The 17,760-nt window shown below is 43.2% G+C and overlaps 1 protein-coding gene and 2 non-coding genes across 8 annotated transcripts in view; 2 read left to right on the plus strand and 1 right to left on the minus strand.

Moving 5' to 3' along the window:
- ADGRL1 (adhesion G protein-coupled receptor L1) overlaps positions 1-17,760 on the minus strand; it is a 631,260-nt gene that overhangs the window by 394,160 nt on the left and 219,340 nt on the right. For all 6 annotated transcript variants that reach the window (XM_073622453.1, XM_073622449.1, XM_073622454.1 and 3 more), the window contains exon 2: positions 12,967-13,098. In XM_073622453.1, the coding sequence (XP_073478554.1) occupies positions 12,967-13,036 (70 nt within the window). In that variant the 5' untranslated portion in view covers positions 13,037-13,098. The remainder of the gene's footprint in view (positions 1-12,966; positions 13,099-17,760) is intronic.
- TRNAS-UGA (transfer RNA serine (anticodon UGA)) lies at positions 340-421 on the plus strand. The gene has a single exon. It is a non-coding gene; the product is annotated as a tRNA-Ser (tRNA).
- TRNAS-CGA (transfer RNA serine (anticodon CGA)) lies at positions 3,148-3,229 on the plus strand. Its single transcript has one exon. It is a non-coding gene; the product is annotated as a tRNA-Ser (tRNA).

Below are 17,760 nucleotides of genomic sequence, written 5' to 3' on the forward strand. Positions count from 1 at the left end.
TCTTTCACTGACCACTTACCAACAGGATCCCTTCTCTCACTGGCCATCAGCATAAAGGTTTCAACAGATTAGTGGTCAAGTGGAACTACTCTGAATAATCATCAATGTAAGGTGGTCTTTCTTCCACTGACCACTAATCTACGCGGGCCCCATCTGTCAATGTAGGGGTACCACTGTCAACGTGAACCAGCTCAAGAAGCTTTTGGACAAAGTAGCTGTGATGGCCGAGTGGTTAAGGGTACAGGGTCTCTTATCTCAACAGATTAGTGGTCAAGTGGAAGGGGTACCACTGTCAATGTACATGACGTGAACCAGCTCAAGAAGCTTTTGGAGAAAGTAGCTGTGATGGTTGAGTGGTTAAGGCGTTGGACTTGAAATCCAATAGGAATTCCCTGCGCAGGTTCAAAACCTGCTCACAGCATGAGTATTTTAAAACACTGATCACTAACCTACAGTATCCATTCTCTTACTGGCCATCAGTGTAAAGGATTGCCCACCAATATCAGGTGGTCCTTCTTTCTCTGACCACTAAACAACAGGGTCCCTTCTCTTACTGGCCATCAGCATGAAGGTCTCAACAGATTAGTGGTCAAGTGGAATGGGTAACTATTGTCAATGGACATGACGTGAACCAGAGCAGGTGGTCCTCCTTCTGCTTGATCACTTTTATAGAGGGACCTTACTCCAAATGATTACTAGTTAGTATAGTACTTCTTCCATTAACCCACAGGATCCCATCTTTCACTGGACATCAGTGAAAGGGCCTCTACTCTGAATAATCATCAATGTAATGTGGTCTTTCTTCCACTGACCACTAATCTACAGGATCATTCACCTTACTGGTAAACAGTGTTAGAGGGCCCTACCAGATTCTTCTACTGACCACTACTCTACAGTGTCCTTTCACACACTGACCATAGTGTAAAGGGGCCCATCTTTTAATGACCACCAATGTAAGGTGGTTCTCCTTCCACCTGACCACTTATCTACAGGGTCCCTTAACTCAACAGCTCTTCTACTCCAAATGATTACCAGTCACTTTTATAGAGGGCCCTTACTCCAAATGATTACTAATTAGTATAGTACTTCTTTCATTAACCCACAGGATCCCATCTTTCACTGGACATCAATGTAAAGGGCCTCTACTCTGAATAATCATCAATGTAAGGTGGTCTTTCTTCCACTGACCACTAATCTACAGTGCCCCATCTGTCAATGGACATGACGTGAACCATCTCAAGAAGCTTTTGGAGCAAGCAGCTGTGATGCCCAAGTGGTTATCTGCAGGGTCTCTTATCTCAACAGATTAGTGGTCAAGAAGAAGGGAGACCGCTGTCAACGGATATGACGTGAACCAGCTCAAAAAGCATTTGGCGCAACTAGCTGTGATAGCCGAGTGGTTAAGGCGTTGGACTTGAAATCAAATAGGGTTTACTTGCACAGAAATAAATCCTGCTCACAGCATGAGTATTTTAAAACACTGATTACTAACCTACAGTATCCATTCTCTCACTGGCCATCAGTGTAAAGGATTGCCCACCAATGTCAGGTGGTCCTTCTTTCACTGACCACTAACCAACAGGATCTCTTCTCTCACTGGCCATCAGCATAAAGGTCTCAACAGATTAGTGGTCAAGTGGAATGGGTAACCACTGTCAATGGACATGACGTGAACCAGCTCAGGTGGTCCTCCTTCCACTTGATCACTTTTATAGAGGGACCTTACTCCAAATGATTACTAGTTAGTATAGTACTTCTTCCATTAACCCACAGGATCCCATCTTTCACTGGCCATCAGTGTAAAGGGCCTCTTCTCTGAATAATCATCAATGTAAGGTGGTCTTTCTTCCACTGACCACTAATCTACAGGATCCTTCACCTTACTGGTAAACAGTTTTAGAGGGCCCTACCAGATCCTTCTACTGACCACTACTCTACAGGGTCCCTTCACACACTGACCATAGTGTAAAGGGGCCCATCTTTCAATGACCACCAATGTAAGGTGGTTTTCCTTCCACTTGACCACGTATCTACAGGGGCTCTTATCTCAACAGCACGCCTATTCCAAATCATTACCATTATGTGAAGTACAGGCCATCTTCCACTAATCCACAGAATCCCATCTCTCACTGGCCATCAGTGCAAATGGCCTCTCCTCCGAATGATCACCAATGTAAAGAGGTCCCCCTTCCACTTGACCACTAATCTCTGTCAATGGACATGACGTGAACAAGCTCAAGAAGCTTTTGGAGCAAGCAGCTGTGATGGCCGACTGGTTATCTACAGGACCTCTTATCTCAGCAGATTAGTGGTCATGTGGAAGGGGGATCACTGTCAATGGACTTGACATGAACTAGCTGAAGAAGCTCAAGAAACTTTTGGCGCAAGTAGCTGTGATGGCCGCGTGCTTAAGGCATTGGACTCAAAATCCAATAGGGTTTCCCTGTGTAACTTCAAATCCTACTCATGGTGTAAGAATTTTAAAACATTGATCGCTAACCTACAGTATCCCATCTCTCACTGCCCATCAGCGTAAAGGTCCCCTACTTCTAATGATTTCCATTGTAAGGTGGTCCTCCTTCCACTTGACCATTTTAATAGAGGGCCCTTACTCCAAATGATTACTAGTCAGTAAAGTACAGTCCTTCTTCCATTAACCCACAGGATCCCATCTTTCACTGGCATTCAGTGTAAAGTACCTCTAGTCTAAATAATCATCAATGTAAGGTGGTCTTTCTTCCACTGACCACTAATCTACAGGATCCTTCACCGTACTGGTAAACAGTGTTAGAGGGCCCTACCAGATTCTTCTACTGACCACTACTCTACAGGGTCCCTTCACACACTGACCATAGTGTAAAGGGGCCCATCTTTCAATGACCACCAATGTAAGGTGGCTCTCTTTCCACTTAACCACTTATCTACAGGGTCCCTTATCTCAACAGCGCTCCTATTCCAAATGATTACCAGTGAGTGAAGCACAGGCCATCTTCCACTAACCTACAGGATCCCATTTCTCACAGGCCATCAGTGTAAATGGCCTCTCCTCCGAATGATCACCAATGTGTCCCTCCTTCCACTTGACCACTAATCTACAGTGCCCCATTTGTCAATGGCCATGACGTTAACCAGCTCTTTAAGCAAGCAGCTGTGATGGCCGAGTGGTTAAGACTTTGGACTCGAAATCCAATAGGGTTTCCCTGTGCAAGTTAAAATCCTGCTCATAGCGTGAGAATTTTAAAACACTGATCACTAATCTACAGTATCCCTTCTCTCACTGTCCATCAGTTGAAAGGGCCCTATCTCTAATGTACAGTGGTCCACCTTCCATTTGACCACTAATCTACAGGATCCCACCTCTCAATGGCCATCAGTGTAAATGGCTTTTTCTCCAAATGATCAGCCAACGTTTTTAACCACGTCCTTCTACTGACCACTACTCTACATGGTCATTTTCTCACTTACCATCGGGCCATTTCTTACAATGACCACCAATAGACAGTGGCCCTCTTCCACTGACTACTAATCTACAGGGTCCCTTCTTTCACTTAGGATCAGTATAAGGGGGTCTTTCTTCCAATAACTACCAACATAAGATTGTCCTTTTCCCTGACCACTAATCTACAGAGCGCCTTCTCTCACTGATCATTAATGTAAAGGGGCCCTTCTCCCAATGACCACCGACATAAGATGGTCCATCTTGCAATGACCACTAATCCTCAGGATCCCTTCATTCACTGACCATAGAGAAAAGAGGCCCTTCTTCCAATGACCACCAATGAAAGGTAGTCCTTCTTCCACTGGCCACTAACCTATAGGATCCTATCGCTCAATGGCCATAATTGGAAAGTGCCCTTACTCAAATTGATTACCAGGGTGATAGGGTGATCTCTCATCAACCTGACCACTAATCTACAGGTTCCTTGACCCTTCTGTCAATGGACATGATGTGAACCAGTTCTAAAAGTTTGAGGGGTAAGCAGTTGTGAGTTTCTAAGCAGTTGGACTCAAAATGCAATTGGGTTTCCCTTTGCGGTTTCAAGTCCCGCTCACAGTGAGAGAATTTAAAAAATATTCAGGTTAATGTAAAATTTAAAAACGTACTATGTGGTGAAAATGTAATTATTCCAGTCTGTGTCAATGGGCTTTTGTTTGTGTCAGATGAGTTTTACATTAACAAAGCCTTCTATGGGACTTCAAAATGTGCTTGAAGCAGGTCAGAATGAGGTCAACGGCAGGCAAAATGCACCTGTCAATCAATTCAGAATGATCGCAGAAGTGTCTCAAACTGATGCCATCTACACAAACCCAAAGGCCATTGCTCTAAGACTGTTATAGGGTTCACTTTAAGGAGCCTCTTACAGCATATGTTATGTTCTGACTCCAGGGCACAGTAACTTAATTTGTTTTGTAGCTGCTCAGGTTCACTGCCTTAGAACTCCCAGTATGTATAGGCATTCCATAGTGAGAGCTTCCATCAGTTGCTTCTCACAACTAGTTTGGTTATTGAAAGATGAACCTCAACACTGTCAACAATGAGGACAATTCATTGTCAAGGTGAAAATATGAAATTTCATAATACTTTCTTTGTCCTGACTTATTAAATAATAATTGCATGTGTGTTTTGGGTGGTTGCATAAAAACACTGAAAGCAGATACACTGACAGATGTCCTAGGCTGCCTTGTCCTTACACAGTGACCCTGTCTAAGCCAATATTCTAACTTGCAGAAAACGCTAAAGCTCATGCAAAAATATTACATGATACTATGTGACAGGGGATAAAACCAAACAGTAGGATAGGAAGTCACCAGCACTCAAGAAAAGATATGATTCTCTAATTTTATTGTGAAAACGGCATCACATAGGTCAGAATGTTCAGAATAACAGGCTGTTCTGATTTATTTGCTGCAGTTTTCACACTTAAACAAGTGCTGATGACTTCCTATCCTCATATTTGGTTTCTGCATGGCACCATCCATTGTGGCCACTGCAAGCTCCAACTGGCTACATCGGCCAAGCACTCTAGGAAGTGATACTCTATATACAGATGTTACAGTGGCCAAAATATTGCATAATTTTCTTGATTTTCCAAAGCTTTATTACAAGCAAGTTTGTCTTTATAAACCGCTCTACCTGTTTGTTCTGCACTTTATTAGCTATATTTAGAGCCTATCTCCCGGCAAATATTAAACGGCCCCCTGCACCTGGAAATGGCACTATCAAGGGACGCGGATGGCGGACTCAGGTGAGTATATCATGGTAAGAAAAAAACATGCAGGATGGATTAGACGGGGGTGGGGGTCCCACTTACCAAGAGCTGGGCATTAAATTGTATGTCAGGGCAGAAAAACAAAACACTGCCAATACAGAAAAATACCTGTTGATCTGTGAGAAATACAGCGCCTCCTAACTTATTTGAGCTCTGACTCTACTGCACTGCAATTCCCAGTCAGTGTTGTCAGCCCTGCTCAGTGCTCCTGTGCTGGGCATAAGAACAGCTTCCTCTTTCCCCTATCTCCCTAACATCGAAGGACGTAGCCATACATTTTAATTACCTTTCTGTACCTAAATTTTGGGTGGCACAATGGCTTAAAGTAGTAAGTAGTAGTAAACCGCACCAATTTTTCTTTTTTAAACCCTGCAAAGTAAAGGCATAATGTGCTAGTATACATCGCATACTAGCACATTATGAAGTACTTACCTTAGAACGAAGCCCTGCAGCACTGCGCTGTCAGCTCTGACAGACGGTTCCATCTTCACTCAGTCTTCCTTACGGATTTGCGTCCTCCAGTCGTCTGATTGACCGTGCCGCGATGCCGTCCCTTCAGAACTCTGTGCCGCGGTCCGTGACTTAAACAGTGACGTCATCACAGCGACCGGAGGACGCAAACCCGGAAGGAAGACCGGGTGAAGATGGAAGCGTCTGTCAGAGCTGACAGCGCGGTGCTGCAGTGCTTTGTTCTAAGGTTAGAATTTACATTAGAAAGGCATCCCAGGCTGCATGAAGTGTGAATATATCCTAAACCATGCAGGTTCAGGGGATATTCATAGTACCTAGAGGTAAGTCTTATTATAGGCTTACCTGTAGGTACAAGTTGACAGAAAGAGTTTACTTCCACTTCAATAGGTAGCACTTAGGGCTCTTTCAGGTAGGGGCTAATGCTTACAGACCTGTAAAAAGCATTCTGCATTTTTTTTTTTTCATTTTTAAAAAAATGCCAAATGGCAGTTTCACATTGCATGGCTGTGCTGCCTGTTTTTACTGCCCCCCGCCCCCAATGTGAAAGAGCCCTTAGATCTTGCAACACAAATCTTGGCCAGGACGCTATGGACACGATCTGCATTGAGTTCACATGGATCTAATTTGGCCCTCATATGTATGTACAAATTGGGCATGTGTAGACTGGTCTCTAGGACCAGAGATCCTGAACCTAATAAGTAAATAATACAAAAAAGTGTAGCACTACCTACATTTTTGGTGGAATTCCAGCACTATTCGCACATATTTGAAAAATTGAGGTAGCACTACAATTTTTTTGTATTATTTGGTTCTGTTGGTGTGGGAACACACAACAGTGTTTAGCAGCAAGCCCAGTAATATAACATTCTAATACATTGCAAGATTACACTAATAGTAACCCCCCCAGTGGTACTTGTACATACAGTATATACCTTTCCTAATAAGTGCATTTCCAGAGTTCAGTCTTAATTAAATTGGGGAAAAAAATAAAGTCCTGAAAAGTGGGGAAACATTTGCATACATTTCTGATTTTTATTACATTTTTTTTAAACTTTTAATTAAAGAAAGTTTCACTGAAGATTTATTAGCTCAAGTTCAGTTTTGTGTTACATTAATATAACTGAGGATTTTGTGCTAGACCTCTAGATAACCTTAGACAACAAGTAACTGTTTGTTTTTTACTTGATGCTTGAAAAGAAAGAATTCTCAACCCAGGAGAAAAGAAAAGTTTCTTTTTTGTTATTTTTGCAGGAATTAAGGACTCAAAAATTGGCAGAAAAATCCCAATTTATTTATCTGCCAGTAAATGTTGAGTGTTCCTGACTCCCAGGTTAGAGAGATCCATGAATTAATTAGGTGTTAATTAGCTTTCTGTTGAGTGATTAACTTCTGAGAATAGAGGGAAGATGGAGGTAACGGGAGGAGGGGTTGCGTTGCGGGAAAGATGGAGAAAGCAAAGTGCCTTTATTGAAAGGGTTTACTTAATAAAGTAAATAACAGTGTAGCAACCATTCATTGCTCCTTGTACAGTACTTTGCTCTGCACTTTTTGCTTAAAGATGAATTCAGAATAAAGATTCTAAATATGCAATCAAAATACATATAATTTAACCCCTATAGTCACTTAAGGAGGTGTAGTCTGTTCAGCTAGTATTGTGACCTGGTTTCCCCTGCAGATTCCATAGCAGTTAAGCAATATAGCCTCTTACTCAGGGGTCTCAAACTGGCGGCCCTCCAGCTGTTGCGAAACTACAAGTCCCATGAGGCATTGCAAGGCTGACAGTTACATATATAGCTACATAGTAGGCGAGATTGAAAAAAGACACAAGTCCATCAAGTCCAACCTATGTGTGATTATGTGTCAGTATTACATTGTATATCCCTGTATGTTGCGTTCATTTAGGTGCTTATCTAATAGTTTCTTGAAACTATCAATGCTCCCCGCTGAGACAACCGCCTGTGGAAGGGAATTCCACATCCTTGCCGCTCTTACAGTAAAGAACCCTCTACGTAGTTTAAGGTTAAACCTCTTTTCTTCTAATTTTAATGAGTGGCCACGTGTCTTGTTAAACTCTCTTCTGCGAAAAAGTTTTATTTCTATTGTAGGGTCACCAGTACGGTATTTGTATATTGAAATCATATCCCCTCTCAAGCGTCTCTTCTCCAGAGAGAATAAGTTCAGTCCTCGCAACCTTTCCTCATAACTAATATCCTCCAGACCCTTTATTAGCTTTGTTGCCCTGCTTTGTACTCGCTCCATTTCCAGTATATCCTTCCTGAGGACTGGTGCCCAGAACTGGACAGCATACTCTAGGTACAGCCAGACCAGAGTCTTGTAGAGGGGTAGAATTATCGTTTTATCTCTGGAGTTGATCTCCTTTTTAATGCATGCCAATATTCTGTTTGCTTTGTTAGCAGCAGATTGGCATTGCATGCCATTGCTGAGCCTATCATCTACTAGGACCCCCAGGTCCCCTTTCCATCCTAGATTCCCCCAGAGGTTCTCCCCCCAGTGTATAGATTGCATTCATATTTTTGCCACCCAAATGCATTATTTTACATTTTTCTACATTGAACCTCATCTGCCATGTAGTTGCCCACCCCATTAATTTGTTCAGTTACAAGCATGACTCCCACAGGCAGAGGCATGATGGGACTTGTAGTTCTGCAACAGCTGGAGGGCCGCCAGTTTGAGACCCCTGCTCTTACTGGACCTACCCTAGCTTGTAATTGGACATTGAAAGAGTAGCAAGCACCCTGACAAGGTCATCCTTGAGCTCTCCCATATTTAACATTCTCCCACATTTAAACGATTTCAGTAAATACAGCCTACTTGAATAAATATGTCTGATTTTTAACCTGTGATGCTGGCTGCCTCAATAGCCAAATCATTGCAGTTGCCAGTATACCGATCTACGGAATGGCCTGTGAAAATGTAGGCCTTGCTTGAACATTCTCTACTGACTTCACTGCAGCCTCGCCAAATCACATTGGTGTATGAGAGGGAGGTTGTACAACATAGAATCATGTGACAGGAGACTACGGTTCCTGCAGAAGCATTAATAAGGAGAACTGTACACTGTGTAGCACTAGACTTCATGAAAGTGAGAATTAGGTTTTGTGAGTGGACTACTTAATCACTTCAACTATAACTCAAATTCCCAAAAAGTTGGGACGCTGTGAAAAATCTACATAAAAACAGAATGCAATGAACTGTAAATCTCATAAACCCATATATCATTTACAATAGAAAATAGAAAACATATGACATGTTTAAACTGATAAAATGCACAATTTTAAGAAAAAAATAAGATAATTTTGAAATAGATGGCAGCAACACGTCTCAAATGAGTTGTGACAGGGCCATGTTTACCACGGTGTAGCATCCCCTCTTCTTTTACCAACACTCTCTTACCTTCTGGGAACTGAGGAGACCAGTTACTAGAGTTTTGGGAGAGGAATGTTGTCCCATTCTTGCCTGATATGAGATTCTTACTGCTTAACAGTCCTGGGTTTTCTTTGTCGTACTTTTTGTTTCAAGATGTGCCAAATATTTTCCACTGGTGAAAGGTCTGGACTGCAGGCAGGCCAGTTCAGAACCCCCAATCTTCTACTAAGAAGCCATACTCTTCTACTATGAAGCCATACTATTACTGAAATATGCAAGGCCTTCCCTGAAAAAGATTTTGTCTGGATGGGAGCATATCCACTTCCCTACTGGGCCATAGTAAAATGACATCCTTGACTTTGTGAGAGGATATCTGAATGATGCTTGTAGCTACAGGCATCATTCGGATATTCTTTTCAGCCAGCGATTCTGTGCACGATAAGAATGATCATAGCGACAGCTCCGCTGCTTGATTGTTTTTATAGGAGACGGGAGGGGACGCTTCTCTGGGCTCTCCCGTGCCATCGGGGGCCCGGAGAAAGAATCAGCCGGCGCCTGATGACGATGATAGAGATTTTCGGTGACCAGATGGTCACCAGTCATCTCTATGACCGTCGGAGGCCCGGGTGCGACGTTATGACGTCACGCCTGGGTTCCCGGATGTAAACAAAGCCACGATCGCGGCAGTCAGCATGAGATCGGTGAAATTTTTTTCTCGATCTCATGCTTTCCAGCCTGGAGGAGAGATGTGGGGTCTTATTGACCCCGCATCTCTCCATAAAGAGGACCTGTCACGATAGATTCCTATTACAAGGGATGTTTACATTCCTTGTAATAGGAATAAAAGTGATCAAAAAAATGTAAATGCAAAAAAAAATGTAAAAATAAAAAAAATTAAGTAAAATAATAAAAAAAAAAATTTAAAACGCCCCTGTCCCCGGTAGCTTGCGCTCGGAAGCGAACGCACACTCAAGTCCCGCTCACATATGTAAACGCCATTCAAGCCACACATGTGAGGTATCGCCGCATGCGTTAGAGCGTGTGCAACAATTCTAACCCTAGACCTCCTATGTAACTCTAAACTGGTAACCTGTAAAAATTTTCAAAGCATCGCCTATGGAGATTTTTAAGTACCAAAGTTTGGCGCCATTCCATGAGTGTGCACAATTTTAAAGCGTGACGTGCTAGGTATCTATTTACTCAGCATAACATCATTTTTCACATTATTTTCAAAAAATTGGGCTAACTTTACTGTTTTGTTATATTCTAATTCATGAAACCATGAAAAAAAAGGCGTTCGAAAAATTATTGCGCAAATACCGTGCAAGATAAAAAGTTGCAATGACCGCCATTTTATTTCCTAGGTTGTTTGATAAAAAAAACATATATAATGTTCGGGCTTCTGAGTAATTTTCTAGCAAAAAAATGATGATTTTTACATGTAGGAGAGAAGTGCCAGAATAGGCCCGGTATGGAAGTGGATATGCTGCGCTAAAATCTGGATTTATCTTTCAGCATTGATGATGCCTTTCCCGATGTGCAAGCTTCCCATTCCGTTCGCACTAATGAGCCCCCCATACCATCAGACACGCAGGCTTTTACCTGAGCATTGATAACAACCTGGAAGGTCACTCTTCTCTTTAGTACAGAGGGTTGCCAAAAAGAATGTCAAATTTTGATTGGTCTAACCACAGAACAGTTTTCCACTTTGCAACAGACCATTTTAAATGAGCTTTGGCCCAGAAAAGGGGACAGCAATTTTGGATCTTGTTCAGATATTTCTTCTTCTTTGCATGTTAGAACTTTAACTAGCATTTTTGGATGGCACAAACTGTGTGTGAACACAGCAATTTTTGGAAGTATTTCTAATCCCATGTGGTGATGTGCATCACAGAATTATGCCCGTTTTTAATGCAGTGCTGTCTGAGGGCCCAAGATCATGGGCATCCGATATTGCATTTCAGCCTTGTCCCTTGTACACAGAGATTTCTCCCAATTCTCTGAATTTTTTGATGATATTATGTACTGTAGATGCTGATATATTTAAAGTCTTTGCAATTTTACATTGAGGAACATTATTCTGGAATTGTTTGCCAATTTTTAGATGCAGCTTTTCACAGATTTGTGAACCTCTCCGCATTCATTTCTAAGACACTCTGACTCTCTAAGATGCTCTTTTTATACCCAGTCATGTTACTGATGCAAAAAAAATACTGTTGCCAATTAACCTAATTAGCTGCAAAATGTCCTTTCAGCTCTTCCTTGTTAGGCCCCTTTCACACATGCTGACCAATTGTCCATTTTTCATCCATCCGTCGATGGTTGAAAAACAGACATCATCGCATCTCTATGTAAAAATGGATGTAAACAGATGATCATCCTTTCACATCTGTTTACATAAGCAGCTTTCAACATCCTTCTTTTGTAATGGATCAAAGCCCCTTTTTTCTTCTGTTAAAACAATGGATTGGACGAAAAAATGTATGTAAACAAACAGTCTGTTTTGGCATGATAAAGTGGCTGCAGGACCCAAGTGGTTAAGGACTTTAGCTGGCAGATGTAAAAAACTGATGTAAAAGCGGATGAAAAACTGATGTAAACTTCATCCGGTTTTCCTTTGAAAAAACATTACTGAACTGTTCAAACGAATAGTCCGCATCTGTGAAATGATCATTGTATCACTTTGTCGGCTTTCTGTTGCCCTGTCCCAACTTTTTTGAGACATGTTGCTGTCATCAGTTTGAAGATGACCTTATTTTTTTCTTGAGATGGTACATTTTCTGGTATGTTTGGTGTGTTTTCTATTTTCTATTTTGAATAAAATATGGATCTATGAGATTTCCAAATCATTGCATTGTGTTTTTTTGTAGATTTTACACAGCGTCCCAACTTTTTTGCCTGACGAAGGGGTCCTGCTTGGCTCCGAAACGTTGCACTACACTGTTTTGTGATGTGATCTTTCTTGAATAAAACAATGTTTGGACAAAAATTGATGGTCCTTGGTGTGCTGGCGAATATCTACATAAGTTACAGTATCCAGCTGGCTGTCGCCACAGCACCCAATAGCCTAACGAGCTTATACCAGGAACGTGTGTGATGGGAATATAGGCTGTGAACTACTTCTAAGGTGCATCAACCTGCTTTAAGCCGCTTTCTGCGTTCCTAAATTGGGGGAGAGGTGGTTCAGATAAATAGAACAACGGGGCACAAGGCCAAGAGCACTATGCAAAGTACACCATCCATTTAGATCTCACCGAGTGAATATAGACATGGTGAACAAATGCACATTTGATTGACTGCTATGGGAAGTAGCATATAATGGTCACAAGAACGGTTGGAGGATTGTTCTACTATCGCCTCTTCTCACTCTCTTCCTCCTCACTGCCGACATTTTTATGTCACCGTGTCCTCACATTTTGTCTCCTTCTCTTCAGATTTTATTTTGCAGCCACAGAAACAATTGCAGCAGTGGTCCAAAGCCTCACAGTTTGTGAGGAACAGGTTTCATGCCTAGCTATGGCTAACTAAATACTGGCTCATTAAATAAAGGTCAGACTGGAAGCATTCCCTGGTCAGTCTGCAGGCAGCTATTTTGTAGACTGAAAGAACGTTCATGGGAATCCTTCCTAATGATTCACATGGGACTCTTGATTTCATAATTTATTGCTGTGGCTAAAATCTTCTGTAATTATAGGCTTAATATTTGGTATTTCAAAGCACGTCAAGGGGGAGGTTTAGGCAGTCATGAAAACAAATTGAGTGAAAAATAAAGCCAAAGCAGACAAATGTAATTATGAATAGATTCAGGGGCAAAAATATAGGAGCAGGGGGAACTTACCTTGAGTAGAGGACGTCAACAATATGGCGGCTGAACAGACACCCCACAGAACCATCCAGGCCCCCGCCATACCGCTCGACACAACCCTGTCAGTGAGCACTCCACTGTGACATCACCGCACCAACTGGAGCACTGTAGAAACACAAGAAAAAGAATTATTAATAACGTAAAGGACAAATAAACCTAAACAGGTAATACAGGGAGATCAGAAGATTGGAGCTTGATATCCAGCATTCCAGTAAGTCATTTGCAGGCTAGTATTTCATGCACAGCAAAGTTTATGGACCTCAGAGCCAGATGTAACCCATGATAAAATGAAATTAGTCAGATCCTCTACTTGGTGATCATTGTATGACATACATGTTGGTAGATCTAAAAGATAGATTGTAGACTGTACCGTGGTGTGTGGCAAGCTTAAAGCGGAGTTCCACCCAAAAGTGGAACCTCCGCTTATCTGCTTCCTCCTGTTTTTGACTGGTACCCTTCCCCACTTCCAGGAGACTGCGACGCGGCGCTGTCCCTTGAAAGTTCGCCCCCCCCTCCTTCCTCCGCCGCCGAGTCAGTTAGAAAGCGCAGCGTGCTTCGCACATGCGCAGTGGGGAACCGGCTGTGAAGCAGAAAGGCTTCACTACCAGTTTCCCTTATCATGAATGATGACAGCAGTACCCGTGAGCCGATCCAAAAATCAGCTGGGGTGCTGACATTGCAGGAACCCTGGACAGATAAGAGTCCTAATAATAAAAGTCAGCAGCTACAGAATTTGTAGCTGCTGACTTTTAATTTTTTTTTTTTTGGGGGGGGACCTCCTCTTTAAGGCAGAAGCTATGGTTGGGTACTTAGGCAGAGACAGTCAGTCAGAGCCTTTTCTTCACACAGATGTTCTACTACAGCTAGAAAATGGAAGTGTATGAATTTGTATGCTGTGTGCATTGTACGTTTTTGTGCATTTTATGTTGTGTGCTGTGTATGTTTAGGCTGTTTGTGCTGTGTGAAATATAGGCTTTGTGTATCGTATAGGCCATGTCTGTTGTATGTAATGTTGGATTTGGGCTGTGTATACTGTGTGCAGTGTAGGATTTGGATAGGGTATGCTGTGTGCAGTGTAGGATTTGGGCAGTGTATGCTGTATGTAGTGTAGGATTTGGGTGGTGTATGCTGTGTAGGATTTGAGCAGTGTATGCTGTGTGGTGTAGGATTTGGGCAGTGTATGCTGTGTGCAGTGTAGAATTTGAGCAGTGCATGCTGTGTGCAGTGTAGGATTTGAGCAGTGTATGCTGTGTGCAGTGTAGGATTTGAGCAGTGTATGCTGTGTGCAGTGTAGGATTTGAGCAGTGTATGCTGTGTGCAGTGTAGGATTTGGGCAGTGTAGGATTTGAGCAGTGTATGCTGTGTAAGATTTGGGCAGTGTATGCTGTATGCTGTGTAGGATTTGAGCAGTGTCTGTTGTGTGCCGTGTAGGATTTGAGCAGTGTATGTTGTATGCAGTGTAGGATTTGAGCAGTGTATGCTGTGTAGGGTTTGAGCAGTGTATGCTGTATGCTGTGTAGGATTTGAGCAGTGTATGCTGTATGCTGTATGCTGTGTAGGATTTTAGCAGTATATGCTGTGTGCAGTGTAGGATTTGAGCAGTGTATGCTGTGTGCAGTGTAGGATTTGAGCAGTCTATGCTGTGTGCAGTGTATGCTGTGTAGGATTTGAGCAGTGTATGCTGTGTAGGATTTGAGCAGTGTATGCTGTGTAGGATTCGGGCAGTGTGTGCTGTGTGCAGTGCAGGATTTGAGCATAGTATGTTGTGTGCAGTGTAGGATTTGAGCAGTGTATGCTGTGTGCAGTGTAGGATTTGAGCAGTGTATGCTGTGTAGGATTTGGGCAGTGTATGCTGTGTGCAGTGTAGGATTTGAGCAGTGTATGCTGTGTGCAGTGTAGGATTTTGGCAGTGTATGCTGTGTAGGATTTGAGCAGTGTATGCTGTGTAGGGTTTGGGCAGTGTATGCTGTGTAGGATTTGAGCAGTGTATGCTGTGTGGGACTTGGGCAGTGTATGCTGTGTGCAGTGTAGGATTTGAGCATGGTATGTTGTGTGCAGAGTAGTATTTGAGCTGTGTAGGATTTGGGCAGTGTATGCTGTGTGCAGTGTAGGGTTTGAGCAGTGTTTGCTGTGTGCAGTGAAGGATTTGGGCAGTGTATGCTGTGTAGGATTTGGGCAGTGTATGCTGTGTGCTGTGTAGGATTTGGGCAGTGTATGCTGTATGGGATTTGAGCAGTGTATTCTGTTTGCTGTGTAGGATTTGAGCAGTGTATGCTGTGTGCAGTGTAGGATTTGAGCGATGTATGCTGTATGGGATTTGAGCAGTGTATTCTGTTTGCTGTGTAGGATTTGAGCAGTGTATGCTGTGTGCAGTGTAGGATTTGAGCGGTGTATGCTGTGTGCAGTGTAGGATTTGAGCAGTGTATGCTGTGTGCAGTGTAGGATTTGAGCAGTGTATGCTGTGTGCAGTGTAGGATTTGAGCGGTATATGTTGTATGGGATTTGAGCAGTGTATTCTGTGTGCAGTATTGGATTTGAGCAGTGTATGCTGTGTGCAGTGTAGGATTTGGGCAGTGTATGCTGTGTAGGATTTGAGCAATGTATGCTGTATACTGTGTAGGATTTGAGCATTGTGTGCTGTGTAGGATTTGAGCAGTGTATGCTGTATGCTGTGTAGGATTTGAGCAGTGTATGCTGTATGCTGTGTAGGATTTGGGCAGTGTGTGTTGTGTGCAGTGTAGGATTTGAGCAGCGTATGCTGTGTGCAGTGTAGGATTTGGGCAGTGTATGCTGAGTAGGATTTGAACAGTGTATGCTGTATGCTGTGTAGGATTTGAGCAGTGTATGCTGTGTGCAGTGTAGGATTTGAGCAGTGTATGCTGTATGCTGTGTAGGATTTGAGCAGTGTATGCTGTGTAGGATTTGAGCAGTGTATGCTGTATGCTGTATAGCAGGGATCCTCAAACTATGGCCCTCCAGCTGTTGCAGAACTACATATCCCATGAGGCATTGTATAACTCTGACATTCACAGACATGATGACTAGGCATGATGGGAATTGTAGTTCCTGAACACCTGGAGGGCCGCAGTTTGAAGACCCCTGCTGTATAGGATTTGAGCAGTGTATGCTGTGTGCAGTGTAGGATTTGAGCAGTGTATGCTGTGTGCGGTGTAGGATTTGAGCAGTGTATGCTGTGTAGGATTTGGGCAGTGTATGCTGTGTGCAGTGTAGTATTTGAGCAGTGTATGCTGTGTGCGGTGTAGGATTTGAGCAGTGTATACTGTGTAGGATTTGGGCAGTGTATGCTGTGTGCAGTGTAGGATTTGAGCAGTGTATGCTGTGTGCAGTGTAGGATTTGAGCAGTGTATGCTGTGTGCGGTGTAGGATTTGAGCAGTGTGTGCTGTGTGCGGTGTAGGATTTGAGCAGTGTATGCTGTGTGCAGTGTAGGATTTGAGCAGTGTATGCTGTGTGCAGTGTAGGATTTGAGCAGTGTATGCTGTGTGCAGTGTAGGATTTGGGCAGTGTATGTTGTGTGCGGTGTAGGATTTGAGCAGTGTATGCTGTGTGCGGTGTAGGATTTGAGCAGTGTATGCTGTGTGCAGTGTAGGATTTGAGCAGTGTATGCTGTGTGCAGTGTAGGATTTGGGCAGTGTATGCTGTGTGCATTGTAGGGTTTGAGCAGTGTATGCTGTGTAGGATTTGAGCAGTGGCTGCTGTGTGCAGTGTAGGATTTGGGCAGTGTATGCTGTATGCAGTGTAGGATTTGAGCAGTGTATGCTGTGTGCAGTGTAGGATTTGAGCAGTGTATGCTGTGTGCATTGTAGGGTTTGAGCAGTGTATGCTGTGTAGGATTTGAGCAGTGGATGCTGTGTGCAGTGTAGGATTTGGGCAGTGTATGCTGTATGCAGTGTAGGATTTGAGCAGTGTATGCTGTGTGCAGTGTAGGATTTGGGCAGTGTATGCTGTGTGCAGTGTAGGATTTGAGCAGTGTATGCTGTGTGCAGTGTAGGATTTGAGCAGTGTATGCTGTGTGCGGTGTAGGATTTGAGCAGTGTATGCTGTATGCTGTGTAGGATTTGAGAAGTGTATGCTGTGTGCAGTGTAGGATTTGGGCAGTGTATGCTGTGTGCAGTGTAGGATTTGAGCAGTGTATGCTGTGTGCAGTGTAGGATTTGGGCAGTGAATGCTGTGTGCGGTGTAGGATTTGAGCAGCGTATGCTGTGTGCAGTGTAGGATTTGGGCAGTGTATGCTGTGTGCAGTGTAGGATTTGGGCAATGTATGCTGTGTGCAGTGTAGGATTTGGGCAGTGTATGCTGTGTGCAGTGTAGGATTTGAGCAGTGTATGCTGTGTGCAGTGTAGGATTTGGGCAGTGTATGCTGTGTGCAGTGTAGGATTTGAGCAGTGTATGCTGTGTGCAGTGTAGGATTTGGGCAGTGTATGCTGTGTGCAGTGTAGGATTTTAACAGTGTATGCTGTGTGCAGTGTAGGATTTGAGCAGTGTATGCTGTGTGCGGTGTAGGATTTGAGCAGTGTATGCTGTGTGCAGTGTAGGATTTGAGCAGTGTATGCTGTGTGCAGTGTAGGATTTGAGCAGTGTGTGCTGTGTGCAGTGTAGGATTTGGGCAGTGTATGCTGTATGCAGTGTATGCTGTGTGCAGTGTAGGATTTGAGCAGTGTATGCTGTATGCTGTGTAGGATTTGAGCAGTGTACGCTGTGTGCAGTGTAGGATTTGAGCAGTGTGTGCTGTGTGCAGTGTAGGATTT

Source organism: Aquarana catesbeiana, linkage group LG03 (assembly GCF_042186555.1).
Source record: "Aquarana catesbeiana isolate 2022-GZ linkage group LG03, ASM4218655v1, whole genome shotgun sequence".
NCBI classification, from domain to species: domain Eukaryota; kingdom Metazoa; phylum Chordata; class Amphibia; order Anura; family Ranidae; genus Aquarana; species Aquarana catesbeiana.